This window comes from Hipposideros armiger, unplaced genomic scaffold (assembly GCF_001890085.2).
Source record: "Hipposideros armiger isolate ML-2016 unplaced genomic scaffold, ASM189008v1 scaffold_1015, whole genome shotgun sequence".
Taxonomy (NCBI): Eukaryota; Metazoa; Chordata; class Mammalia; order Chiroptera; family Hipposideridae; genus Hipposideros; species Hipposideros armiger.
The window spans coordinates 346,223-359,796 of NW_017732365.1; the positions used below are offsets into that span (position 1 = coordinate 346,223).

General features: G+C 55.6%; 1 protein-coding gene across 2 annotated transcripts in view; it reads left to right on the top strand.

The window, feature by feature from the left end:
• BIN3 (bridging integrator 3) overlaps nucleotides 1-13,574 on the top strand; it is a 40,587-nt gene that overhangs the window by 24,943 nt on the left and 2,070 nt on the right. The window contains exons 3-8 of one of the 2 annotated variants that reach the window (XM_019631584.1): nucleotides 3,323-3,363; nucleotides 3,765-3,826; nucleotides 4,980-5,116; nucleotides 5,636-5,676; nucleotides 11,330-11,471; nucleotides 11,695-11,829. In XM_019631584.1, the coding sequence (XP_019487129.1) occupies nucleotides 3,323-3,363; nucleotides 3,765-3,826; nucleotides 4,980-5,116; nucleotides 5,636-5,676; nucleotides 11,330-11,471; nucleotides 11,695-11,829 (558 nt within the window). Of the gene's footprint in view, nucleotides 1-3,322; nucleotides 3,364-3,693; nucleotides 3,827-4,979; nucleotides 5,117-5,635; nucleotides 5,677-11,329; nucleotides 11,472-11,694; nucleotides 11,830-13,574 lie in introns of both variants that reach the window. The other variant, XM_019631585.1, reaches the window with a different exon arrangement.

Sequence of the window (13,574 nt, forward strand, 5' to 3'; positions counted from 1 at the left end):
AGCATAATCCAGCCCGTGAGGAAACCTGCAGTCCTTCTCTGTGCAAGTCGGAGCAATCCCAGCCAGGGAGACCAGGTGTTCTCTGACATCCCACACACATCAGCCCGCTGGGGATTGCAACAGAGTGCCAGGAGCCAGGGTTGCAGCTCGGGCGGGCCGGCAGGCGCTCCCCCCGCAGAGCACCTAATTTGTGTTCTGCGTCTTCAGGAGAGCTATATTCTGGCCAAGACATCCTTAATCTTAATTTTTAATTTCATCTTTTTTGGGGGAAAAAACCACTTTCAATATGTAAAGACTGTGTTCAGCTGTCACATCCTACGAAGTAAGAAAGGAGAAATGTCCTTGACGGGAGGCCCCAGCACAGCCCCCAGGCGCAGGACTTCAGGCTTAGCCCGAATGGGGGCGTCCTAGCTGTCGGTGGGCCGTGTGCTTTGCACTGCTTTCCTCTCTGCCAGAGGGTCACAGACTAGTCTGCACCCACAGTGCCCTGGTCCTCTCACCACCCCAGTGTGGAGGAGCAAGGAACACCGTCCGTGGGCCAGGCTCCCTGCTCTGTGCCCCACACCCCACACCTACTGCTGCGATCCTCCCACCAAGCCTGTGAGGCTGATGCAGTGACCCTGTTTCCTTATCAGCCCCTGAAACTTACGAGGGGTGAGGCCAGATGAAATATCCCGTTTTCCTAGACAAGAAGCTGAGACTCAGAAACGTTAGGAAACGTTTGTAATGCTGCACAGCTAGTATCAGCTTATGTCTTTATCTGCCTCTCCCTGTTCCTCTCCCCGCCTCCCTCCCAGCACTGTTGGAGTAAGGACTAGGCCAATCTCAGTGCAGACATGGCAGGGCCGGGGCAAGGCCCCCTTGCTCCAGAACACATCTCCAGACGCCTTTTGCTATGACTCTGATTCCTGTCCAACTCTAAACCCCCGGCAGCAGGTAACACTTTAAACTCTTAGTGGGTATATATATATATATATATATATATATATATATATATATATATATATATGCCTTAGTGGGAGTGAATTTTGAGTTCTTTCTTAAGAGTAGCTTTTGATGGATCATAAGGAAGGCGATGATAAAAATGTTGGGTTCCTGGATAGAGAAAGAGAGGGTCTGCTGAAAAGAGGGGGAAAGATTATAGGCTAGGAGGCTGGGGCACCACGTGAGGTTTGTTTGTTTTGGGGGATTTTTTGTTTTGGGCTTCATAGTCTTTCTTTAATTTTTTAATTACAGTTGACATTCAACATTATTTTACATTAGTTTCAGGTATATAGCACAGTGGTTAGACATTTGTATAATTTAGGAAGTGATCTCCCGATAAATCCAGTATCCACCTGGCACCGTACATAGTTATTACAAGGTGAAAGAATTAAGAAGTACAAATTGGTAGTTACAAGGTAGTCCACGGGGATGTAAAGTACAGCATAGGGAATATGTCAATAATATTGTAATAACCAATGGTGAGTTATACCTCCCAACTTGGTGTTGGGTTCTAGACACTAGGATCATAAAGTAAGGAAAAGTGTTCCTGCTTCTACATTTTCCAGTTCAGATGAGGAAGGTGACCCGCTCTTGTTCCCTAATGACCTCAGCTGAGTCGGGTCCCTGTCATTCTCACTGCGCCCGCCCACGCCCTCCACAGGGCTTCCCACCGATTGCAGGGTGTGTGTGTGTATGTGTGTGTGTCCCTCACTAGGGCCTATGTCTGTTATTCACCAGCGTATGCCTAGCACCTGGCAGAATGCATTGCACTTAATAGGTGCTCATTAAATATTTGTGGCATGAATGGGTATAATTTAAAAAAATAAAAGGCCTGAACCTAGGAGTCTTAATTCTTTGCTATTCACTAGCCCTGCATCCTTACATCAGTCACATCCCTCTCTGGGCTTCATTCTCCTCATGTATAATATGAAATAGTTGGCCTGAATAATGTCCTGCTATTCTGTGACTATGTTGAGTTTACCTAAATCCAAATATGGAGTATGGCGTCGATAGGGTTCAGAATACTCTTTTGCTGGGACACCATTGGTGGAAGGGCCTGCTGGTGAAGAGCAGTGGGGCTTTGACAGTTTCTGCAAATTTATACTCCCTGACTTTCAATCTGGAACGAGAGTGAAAGTCGGGATTTAGGACTTTCACTGGCAGGGGCCTCAGGAACAGGCAGGAACCCATCTTTCTTAGGTCATGGCTTTAATTCCTCAGCAAACGCCTTTTTCCCTTTTGGAATGACAGTTAAGAGCACAGGCCTGGGAGCTCGGCCCCTCATAGTGGTATGACCCTGCACAGGCAACTTCACCTCTGTCCCCATGACCTCCTCAGGACAGTGAGGGCCATTAAGTACCCCTGCCTCCTGGCTGAGTTGTGGAGGAGAAGGCGTTCACGGAAGCACACAGAGAACACTCCCTGCAGGTAGCTGGTTTTACTTCTCCAAGAGCCCAGAGGCTCCACAGGGAAGCCAGGGAGTGGCATGGCCTCTGTGGAAGAGAAGGAAGGAGAAGCATCTCCTCGTCCCCTTCGTTAGGCTCTAAGATGTCACTGACTTCACAGGCCACCCCCCTGAGAGCCATTGCCGAGGCCCCGTTTTACAGAGGGGGAAATTCAGGCATGGAAGTTACAAGTCACTTTCTTGACTTCACCTGACATGTTGGGCGGCAGAATTGGGTCCAGGACTCACACCCGTTCGGTTTAAATATTGCTGGCATTGGGGAAATCTGATAACTAATTAAGAACAGAGGGAGCCTTGCGGGAGTCAGTAGTAATAGTGTCGGTGTTTGGTACATCCCAGCGTACAGAGCGTGGGTATGTGATCTTCCTTCATCTACCCTGATCCTGTGGCAGGTGGTAGGACCTGTGAGGAAACCAGGGCTGTGACAGGGAGGCGACCTTTTCGGGTCTCAGAGCTGTGAAGTAGCAGAGACAGAACTGAAGTGCAGACCTGCCCGTTTCCTCTGTGCCCTGCTGCCACCCTGGCTGAGTGTCAGTCCCATTCTGAGCAGCTTCCCTGCCACAGGAGGGGAGGGTGAGAAGAGGGAACACAGCTCCGCACCTCCCTGCCTGTGGTGGAAGAACGGAGCCGCAATCCGCTGGTGCTTGCCTGGCTGGTGCATCTGGGAGGGGAGTCTCTCACCCTGAAGCAAGCACTTAATTAATTTGGGAACACAGGGGTACTGTGTCATTAATGACCTGCTGGTGCCTGTATGAACTGGACAGCGCTGTTTCTGCAGACAGGGGAGGGTGTGGAGGGAGTGTCAGGAGGCTGGCAGATTTTTTCCAGCGTGTTGTCATTTCTCCAGTGATTGAGTTATCTATCTCGTTACAGGTGGAGAGAGACTTTGAAAGGGAGTATGGAAAACTCCAGCAGTGAGTGTCAAACCCCAGAAGGCTTTGGGTGGGGAAGGGTGGGAGAAGGGCAAGCACCTTCACCAGGTCTCAATTCCAGAATGGTTTGGGCTGCTCACCACCCGTTAGTGGGCTGCTCCGTGGCAGCCGAGGGCAGCTCAGTTCACCACCTGCCAGAAATTCCCCCCCAACTGATGGCTGTATGACAGTCGTTAATTCGTAGCCTTTGGGTGCTTGGCCTCACGCAGAGCTGGTAGTGGCCCTTCGGTTGGTGGGGAAGAAAATCCCACAGAGGAGGAGCACTTCTCTCCCTAACAGACATTCCAGAGTGCAAGGTTGGGCTTCCCTTAGGTAGATGGGAAGAGAGAGGGCGAAAGCCAGCTGGCGATGCTGGATGCCAGGCCCGCGCTCCTGCCTTGCAGGCTGGAAGAACAGACCAGAAGGCTCCAAAAGGACATGAAGAAGAGCACCGATGCGGACCTGGGTAGGTGGCACCACACACACACACACACACACACACACACACACACACACCACACACACACACACACCCTGACTGGCCAGGACTGGGCGGGACCGACCTAGGTGGACGCCCTCCTCCCCCAGTCACCTTAGGCTGCCTTTGAAGTAAGTGCCCTTAGTAGATATCCGACAGACGTCCCTGAGGAGTGGCTTGAGGTCACCCTTCATTTGCAGATCCCCACTCCCCCCTGTCCCCGAGCACAGCAGCAGCCACCACAGCTGGGTGGAGTGCTGGTTCCTGTGGCCTGTGCCACAGAGCCTCGGGCCAGGGCCATCCAGAGGATGTGGGCGCGTCTGAACATGACTGCCCTCGCTCCTGGCCCTTAGTATCTCCAAACTATGTGTGAAGCAAGCCAAGGGTCTGCTTTTGGAGCCTATCTGTCATTGTTTTGAAGTTAGTTCTGATTTAGCCGAATGGCATCTTTCCTTATCCTTCCCCACTGCCTTTCCAGTACGGGCAATGCTCTGACCTATTGCTTCCTTTCCTTCTTATTACCGTGTGTCATTGAAACCGGGGGTTACCTAGCTACACCAAATCTGGCTTTGTTTTGTCAATAAAGTTTTATTGGAATGCAGCCACACCCAGTCTTTAGGTATTGTCTGTGGCAGAGCTGAGTGGTGGCAACAGCAACCATGTGACCTGCCAAGCCTAAAATCTGGACTGTCTAGCTCTTTATAGTAAGTTCGCCACCCTATTGTAGCGTACTATGTTCCTGTGTCCCCCAAATCATGCTGCACCTCCCAGCCACCTGGAGAGGTATTCTTTTAATGCCTCCAGGCTTACTGAATTAGAGTCTTTGGAGCTACAAGTCTGCATTTCTTACCCTTTCCCACCCAGATGATTCTGTTATAACCCTGAGTTTGGAACACTGTCATTGCAACAGGTAAAGCTGCCCCAAAGAGCTACCTGGAACAGTGTCAGATGGTCAGGAATGAACATTATGCAATAAGGACTAGTGTCTTGTGGCTCTGTAGGGCTTTGTAGTTTTGATGGCCTGTGGCCATGGGTGGAGGTCACATGGGGGAGGCCTCTGGACAAGGGAGGACAGGGAGTCTGAGGACAAAGCCTGGAAGCCCGTCTCTTCACAAGCTCACCGAGCTTTGACTTCTTACAGCCATGTCCAAATCTGCCGTCAAGATATCCTTGGACTTGCTATCCAACCCCCTCTGCGAGCAAGACCAGGACTTTCTAAACATGGTGACAGCCCTGGACACGGCCATGAAACGGATGGACGCCTTCAATCAGGAAAAGGTGACTGGGGCCTGAGTCTCCCTCTGCCTGCTGGTAGCTTCTGTCCGGAGGGGCTCCCACGTGGAGTCCTCACCAGGGCCCAGGCTCCTCTCTGGGCGCCTTATGCCCAAGCCCTGGCAGCCTCTTCCCAGCCGACCTGCTTCCCGGGGCTCCCATGAGCTCACGTCCCTCACAGTGAGGCCATGAGGGAGACGCAGGTCAGCTGTGCCCACCCAGCCTCCTCCCTGAGCAAGGCCATTAGCAGCCTGGGCAGACAACAGCTGGCAGGACGAGAGCCGACCAGGAGCAAGGACCAGGTGCTGCCTGTGTCCCATCAGGCTTCCTGAGCACCGTCTCTGCCTCACTCCAGCTGCAGTTAGGGGCACGTGCCTGGCCTGTCCTGCTCTGGCCCCTCCCTGCTGGGCTCTCCGGGTGCCCCTGACAGGTCTCCTTCCTCTTCGCAGGAATGAGGAGTCTTCCCCCTTTAGGAAGAATCTGGCTTCCCCCAGTTTTGATGTCATTGGGTTTTTCTTTTGACAGGTGAACCAGATTCAAAAGACTGTGATTGAACCCTTAAAAAAGTGAGTAAAGGTCATCTGGGGACCACAGGCCTCAGGGGACTCGGCTCAGGGCACTTATTAGGGAGGCAGGTCAACTGGTCACCTGGGGACTGAACATCGTTTCTAGAAGCCTGTTCCCAGTTTACATGGGGATGACAAGAAACTCAACAGAAACCCCGGCTACATGCTCTGTGGCCCAAGGGTTGACCCTCCTGGGAGCCCCAGAGTGCCCGCCGTCACCCTGACACACTCAGTGACCGGTGGCAGGGCACTTGTGGTCCCCTCAGCAGCCAGCCATTGCTCCAGTGGTCATTTTGCCGTTTCCCCTTTGTTCCTGTTTGAGGACCAGTGGGAGTCGAGCTTGCTGAATTAAGCTAGCAGAGATCTTGGCCAGCCCTCCGTGGAGATGAGCAAGGCCTTTCATCTCTCTCAGGCGGATTGGGAGAGCAGCTGCCTGCAGCACTCGGCTTTTGAAATGTGGGGGTGGCCGCCCATGGGGAAGGGCGCAGCAGCGAGGTCCCGCCTGGGAAGGTCCCCTGACTCATGACCTATCAGGGTCAGAAATTCTTCTGTGAGACTCCTGTTCTGTCAGGCGGGCGCTGGTCAGTGATCAGACAGGCCTATTCCCCGGGTCCCCTAAGGGGGTGGGCATCGCCTTGAAGCTCCCGAATCACTTCATCTTCTTCCCTGGCCTCTCCCAGGCAGCCTCTGACCTAGAAAGGCTCCGCTCCAGCCGGCAGCTGCACTTGATTACCTCTCTGTGGTGGTCCCTGGCAGTTGCCTCACCAGGGCCCGGGTAATGAGGCTCCGCTAATTACCATTAGGCTGGATCAGGGCCCAGAGGGAGATGACAGAGCAGGTTTTGATCCTCCGGCCTCTGGTGCTGAGGTTGTGGAGCGCCTCGCTCCCTGTTCAGGTCTAAGGGGTGGGGCTCGGGAAAGCTCTGTCTAAGCCCCGGGGCTGTCTGGAGGCTCCGCACTGCGGGGATGCTGAACCCGGCGCAGGAAGGGGTTTCTCCTCCCACCCCTGCACGCGGCTGCTTCCCCGGGCTCCTGGCCCGTAACCCTTGCTCAGCCCCAGGTCACAGGGTCACGTAAGCAACTGGGTAGGAAGGACCACGGGCAGAGTAGAACCTGCCCACGGGGGTCCCACGGGCTGCCATGGACACCCATGGCTGGCAGAGCTAGGCAGGGGACACCGGCTCAGAGAACTGGGGGACTGACTCCTGTCTCGATTTCACAACCAACGAGGCGGCCTTGAAATCTGATGCCTGGCTTCTGGAGCCAAATGGAGAGAAATCCCGGCTGCTTCCCACCACCCTAGCAGCCCACCACCTGCCAGGAAGGTGGGTGAGTGGCAGAGGGGGGCAGGCACCATCTCCGCAGCAGATCCGCTGACCTCTGTGTGAGCCCCGGGCCTGCCTGGCTACCCGGGCTGGACTGGCTTCTGTGCATCCCAGAGCCGACATGCGATCTCCCCCGACCACAGAAAGCCGGCACTGCCTGTTGCCTCCTCTTGCCAGGAGAGAAGCTCCCAGGGACCCCAGCACCGGAAACAGGAAACTGCAGCTTTCCTGTCCTCTGATGAAGAACATTGCCACATGGCCACCCCACCGCCCCCAGCCTCCCCCCAGGGGGCTCGGCCTCTAATCCCAAAGTCTCTGGGCCACGTTCACATGGTCGGATGGGGATGCTTTCAATTTCCCTTTCCTGGTGGGTGGAAGATCCCGGCTGTGTGGGCACAGATTGAAGAATGGCAGGCATTCCCCACCAGGGCCGGCTGCTCCCAACCCACCTCCCAGCCGGCCTCTTTCTGCCTCCCCCTTCCCCTCCTCCCTCTCTCGCTGCCTCTTCACCCCACGCTTACCCAGGGGAGGCAGTTTGCTGTTGAACCTTAGGACAGGCAAGAAACGGGGCGTCGCCGACCGTGGGCAGAGCTTCAGCGAGTGCCTGGTGTAGGCCTGGCCCCGTTCTCCCATCTTTGAGGATAGATGGAGCTTAGGAGCTTATGGTCTAGTGCAGAAGCCATGCCAGCATTCTCAAGGAAATGGACCAGTGTATCGCCTGCCAAGGGGGTGCAGTGCGATGGAACCTGGAAAGTGCTGGACGGGCAGTCCCAGCCTGCCCTGGCCCGACCCGTCACCTTGGCCAGGCCCCTGCTCCTCTGAGTCTGTTTCCCCACCTGTGGAAAGAGAGCGCTGACCAAACTCTTGGAATGGCCGTGTCGGTGCTCAGCAGGGAGAGGGAGCCGTCAGTGGCCGAGCTGAGCTGCAGTGGAAGGAGGAGGAGCTTCTGGGGCCCTGGCCCAGGGACTTCCTGTCCCACCGGCCTACTGGTGGCTGGGGAGCTGGGCAGAGAGGGTCTGACAGCCTCGCCTTGGTTCTTCGGGGCAGCCCAGTAAAAGTGCGGACTTACTACCTTAGGGAGAGCGGGTCCCCCGTCCTTGCCAGGTGAAGCCCTCAGGTACCTCTGTAGGGCAACAGGGTCATGTCTGGGAGGGCCCAGCCACAGGGCCAGCCTGTGCTGGCTTCACCTCCCTGCTGACTTCCCTCTCCTGACCTCAAGGTGGAGGGAAGCAATGAAGCACCCACACGGGGCGGGGTGGGGGGTCCTGCTGCCGGACGAGCTCTGCTACAGCACCATGCTATCTGTTTATACACCCAGCGCATGGCGCTGGCAGCGTTTCTTCTGTTGCTTCTAAGTAATGAGAGGTGCGGCCTCAGCGAGCAGTAACCCAGGGCCAGGGATTACAAAGCCCTGGTCCCCCCCACGCTCTGATCTCCCCTGCCCAACCTTAGTTTCCCCACCTTAATGTGAGGAGGGTGTGACCCCTGCCTTTATCCCTCAGGAGCCCCGAAGCCTGGGCCCAAAGCCCCTGGGTGGCAGGTGGTTGGTAATCCATATACAGTGAGCTGAGCCAGCTGGGCCTTCCTGGCCTCCCGGTCTGACTGGTGGGTGCTGCTGTGGGAGGCGGGTTATGGTGAAGAAGGGGTTTCCCTGGAGGGTCTGACTCCACTGGGGGCCAGTTCCCGCTGCAGCCACTTCCTCCTCACAGCGGACAGGTGCTCTTGCATCCAGAAGGCGGACGGGAGCATCCTGCAAACACAGCCGCTCTTACCACACCCGTCCCCTGAGGTTGCCTGGCACTGCATGGAAATCTGGAACCCCGGATCCATGCCTCATTCACCCCTCTGGGCCCAGGACTGGCCCTGGGATTGGGTTTCTGTCTCCTGTGTAGACTGATCCAGTCCCTGCATTTAGTCAGCGTTCCTGCTGTATCAGACCCTGGCCCTGGAAGTTACCCCTGGTTGACACCTGAGGGAAGTGGGTTATGAGGACGAGACAACGTACAAGTGCTATTGGGGCCAGAGGCCATCGAGAGCTGCTTGACCGATCAGCATGGTGATAATCCCGCCGTACACCTGGGATAGGCCTGAACAGGGCTTCCTTCGCAGTGGTGCCCTTTTTCCTGAGGACATACACTCAAAGTGGTGGGATTGTGGCAGAGCAAGGGCACACTCCACCTGCTGCTTCCTGCCTACCCCGTTCTTGCCCCGTCTCTGTGCCTGCACCTGCCCTGCCCATCGCAGGCAGCCAGCAGGTGGATGGCGGAAGCCCAGGCACTGGGGCCGCCCAAGCAGCAGGTTGCTTCTAATGAGAGAATCAGGGTGGATGCTGGTGGCCCCTTGTCCAGCTGGAGTAGAGGGGGAGGTGGCATGGTGGCTTCTCAGGCCCAACTGCACCTGCTCCCTTGAGCCACATGCCTCTCAGCTGCTGGCCACACTCCTCCCAGGAAGGGGCAGGGGTTCTCCTAGCAACTGAGACCCCATCATAGCAACTGCTCCGCTCTGTGGTCTCACCTGTTCAGACCTACCCCAGGGGGTGTGGTCTGTCCTGGAGCTGGCTGGTCCCCACAGCCAGTTTGCTCAGCGCTGAGTAGGCCTACATCTTCTGCCTGGCAAATCAGTCATTCAGAAATACTGGTATGATTATTATGTGAAGCAGCAGGTGATCGAGGCTTCGGAGATGTTTGCGTGGTCTTGCCCACTTCTTTGTCATTCCCAGTTAGGGAATCAGCCCATTACTGACACCTATTAAGTTAGAAGAATTCGTTTTAAGTTGCCTTTCTCAGGGATAAGCCCTTTGTTTCATCAAAATCTGCCTGGCTCTACAGCTTTGGGCATTTAATGCCTTGGTCAAGTTTCTATTCTGTATTCTTTGGCAAAAGCATTCATTACTCTGCCGGCCGAGTGGCTCAGTTGGTTAAGAGCTCGCTCAAGAGTGCGAGCTCTGAGCAACAGCGGTTTGAGTCCCGGCCCGAGCTGAGCTGCTGCTGAGCTGCCAACAGGTGGCAGGATGGCTCAGCTAAAAAAAAAAAAAAGTATTCATTACTCTTATGTCACGTGTACTCTTTTTTTTTTTTAATTGGGGGACAGTCATAGTCATTGGTTACACATTGCTTTCATGCTACAATGGCATAATCGACTCTTTTAGGGAGGGCACAGCTCACAGTGGCCCATGCAAGGGTTGAAACGGCAACCTTGGTGTCATCAGCACCACGCTCTAACCGACTGAGCTAACCAGTCACCCCTTACATCACGTATACTCGTGATTTGCTGAAGTTTTTAAAAACCAAATTCATGGTCATGTCCCTTGGAGAGGCAGACTTGGAAGTCACTCTGTGGTATCTGAACTACCCAAAGGTGACCCGTGAGCTCAGACGCACTCCTGGCTCTGAGCTCGGTGCAAAGCTGAAATCGGCAATGCTCCATCCCCATCTTTCATCTTCTCTGGGTTGCTCCTGGAGGAACTGACTCTTCTGGTCCTGGGTCGCCCACTCCGGGCTTCTCAACCCCAAATAACCACCGCACTCATTTTCCTCAGTTGAATGGCCAAGCTCACCACCAGCTGCCTGGTAGACACCTGCCCCCGTGTCCTCCGGCAGCAGTGACAGCACCTCCTGCCCCATCTCCTCTTGTCCTATTCCAGAAAATCTGCTTGCAGACTTTTGTTTGTTTGTTTGGTTGGGTTTTTTTTGGGGTTTTTTTTTTTTGCTTGTTAGAAACCTCTGTTTTAGAAGTGTTGTTTTTTATTATTAAAGGATAGTTGATACAATATCAGTTTCAAGCGTACAACATAGTGATACGACATTTATATACGAGCATTAGGTTTTGATTGCAGTTCTGTCATCTGCTGGTGGTGGGGAGGTACCAGACAAAACAGGGCAGTCGAGTGCTCTGCTGAAACATCATTGCCTAATTGTGACCTTGGACATGTCATCTCTCTGGCCTCAGTTACTTTCATTCTTTAAAAGGAAGATGTCCAGATGACTTACAAGGAGTCTTCAGCTCTGCCGTGCTCCATTGCGGGTCTCTGTAGTATGGGGCGGGTCCTAGGAGGTGGCTGGGGAAGGACAGTGGCAGCGTAAGTGGCATCATGCATTCGTGACCTACCGTGTCTTACTCAGGCCAGTAGCATGACCACTAGCCCTGTGTTCTTTCCCTGGCCTGACCCCAAGACTGCATGAGCTCCGTGGGAGCCAGGGCCTCATCTCTCTTGTTCACAGTGAAACCCCAAGACCTAGAACGGGGTCTGACACTTAGTGGGCCCTCAGCATATGCTTTTGGGTGAACGATGAGCTGCCAGCCCATTGTCCAACCCGGCTGTGTCGGCAGGTTTGGCAGTGTCTTCCCGAGCCTCAACATGGCGGTGAAACGGCGGGAGCAGGCCTTGCAGGACTACAGGAGGCTGCAGGCCAAGGTGGAGAAGTATGCGGAGAAGGAGAAGACAGGGCCAGTGCTGGCCAAGCTCCACCAGGTACGGAGGAAGCGGGGCATAGGGGGCGACATCGGGCCGCGTGTCCCGTGTGGCAAGTTCCTCCTTCACCTAGGGACCAGTTTGAGGGCGGCGGGACCAAGACACCAGGTGTCCTGATACACCCCCACCCACCCACCCACCCAACATGCACACACCTAGTGCCCTCACCAGGGACACTGCATAAGCCAACGGCAGCTGTGACAGCCAGAGCCTTGTTCCCCAGGCCCGAGAAGAGCTTCGGCCAGTGCGGGAAGACTTTGAGGCCAAGAATAAGCAGCTCCTGGATGAGATGCCGCGGTTCCACAACAGCCGACTCGACTACTTCCAGCCCAGCTTTGAGTCCCTGATCCGTGCACAGGTGAAGCTGCTCCCACCTGCCCCAAATGCTGGCCTAACACTTTCCCTCGGGACACAGTCATGGGTTGTGTAGACACATCTCCTGCCAACCCCCACTCCCCACACCGGAAGGGGACTTAGCCATTCTCTGCCCAGACAGCCACCACCACCCCCGCCCTGCGCCGGCACCACCCCGAGGCGGGGCAGCCAGGGGCCTCTGGTCATTTGCTGGAATTGCTGCTGTTGGTTCCTACATTGCTCTTTGGTTAATGCCAGCCTAGGACTAAGTTCTTTGTTGTTTTAACAGTTCTTCTGTCAAGTTCTCGCTCATATTTTACCATGAGCAACAAGAAGAAACCAGGCCGTACCATCCTCACCTCAGTTTAATTGGCAGGTTCTGTGCCTGGTGTCCTCAGGAGGTCGGGGACAGAGGCCTACTGGGTGATGGCCCTTTTCTGAGCACCCTGCGCCCACCCCCCATCCCCACCCTAGTTACTCCCCTTCCTTTGGCGGGAGACCATGAGGTGTCTTGACTTTTAGTGACCCTTGGGGGAGGGGCCTGAACCCCGGGGAGAGCCTCACTCAGGGCCCCTACCGGTGCCCAGCCGTGGTGCACCTTCCAGTGGGAAAGGCAGACCAGGCGTGGGTGGGGTGCACAGCGGTAGCACTGGGGACCAGGCAGCTGGAGGGTCAGACACAGGCCAACCCTGTGTCTCCCGCTACTCAAGGGTGTGAGGACAGAGTGAGACCGGTGCAGCTGCTGCCCATCTCACCCCCTGCGCCCTGCCGTCTTTCAGGCATTAGCAGGGATTAGCCCCCGTTTGTAAAAGAGAAAAGCCAAGGGGTCTCCTCCACGTGGGAGCCCCACATCCCCACATGCTCAGCATCCCCACCCGTCCCCGCCAGGTAACAGAGCTGAAGGCTCAGTGCCTCCCCATTCCCCTCCAGCCCTCTTCTGCTCTTGGCCTAGGTATTTGGCGCCCTCCAGTGGACACTGTCAATCCTTGTCGAGTCCACAGTCACAGGCGCCCAAGGAAAGCCTCATTCCTTCCTCCCCACCTGCCACCTTCGGAGAGCACCCAAATCCATGGGGCCGCATACTTGGACTCAGGAACCCTGAGCAGGATTGGTGTTGGGGCTGGGACTTGTTAGTGACCGTATCCTTGGTCACTAGGGGAAAATGAGGCAGAGGAAGTGGGTATTCCCACATGCCCCCCACCTCCCGAGGATTGCCCCCGAGGTGAGGGGCTCCTTCCAGCGTCTTCACCCAGGGCTGGAGGAATGTGTTTAAGGAGCCCTGTGCCTTCCCTTCTGCGCAGTCAGTCGCCCACTCCCTCCCCCCGCCTGTTGCTCAGGGAGGAAGCGCCAAGGCACTAGGCTTTGGAGTGCCCAGGGTGGAGCAGTTCGGGGCTCAGGATGCCCTGTCACCAGGCAGCGGAGTGTTGCAAGGTATTGCTGTCTCGTCAGCACCAGCCTCCCGCTCCCGCAGCTGCACGGCCGTCAGTCACTGAAGAAGTGGGCATTCCTAGTGACAGCCATGCAGTGTGGTTCGGGCTGGGGGGCGTGCCTTGCCCTCCCCCGGCGCGAGCCCAGGCCCCTGTCCGCTGAGGTGACAGCAGGATATGAAGGCCTTGATTTAGCTCCCCCTCGAATCCAGCTGTGGGAGGCACTTCCGCAGAAGCAGCTCAGCTGCGGCCCTGACACCAGACCTACCGCTCCGCCTGGCCCTGCCAGTAATGGCATTCCAAGTTTCTAGAGTAGTCGAGT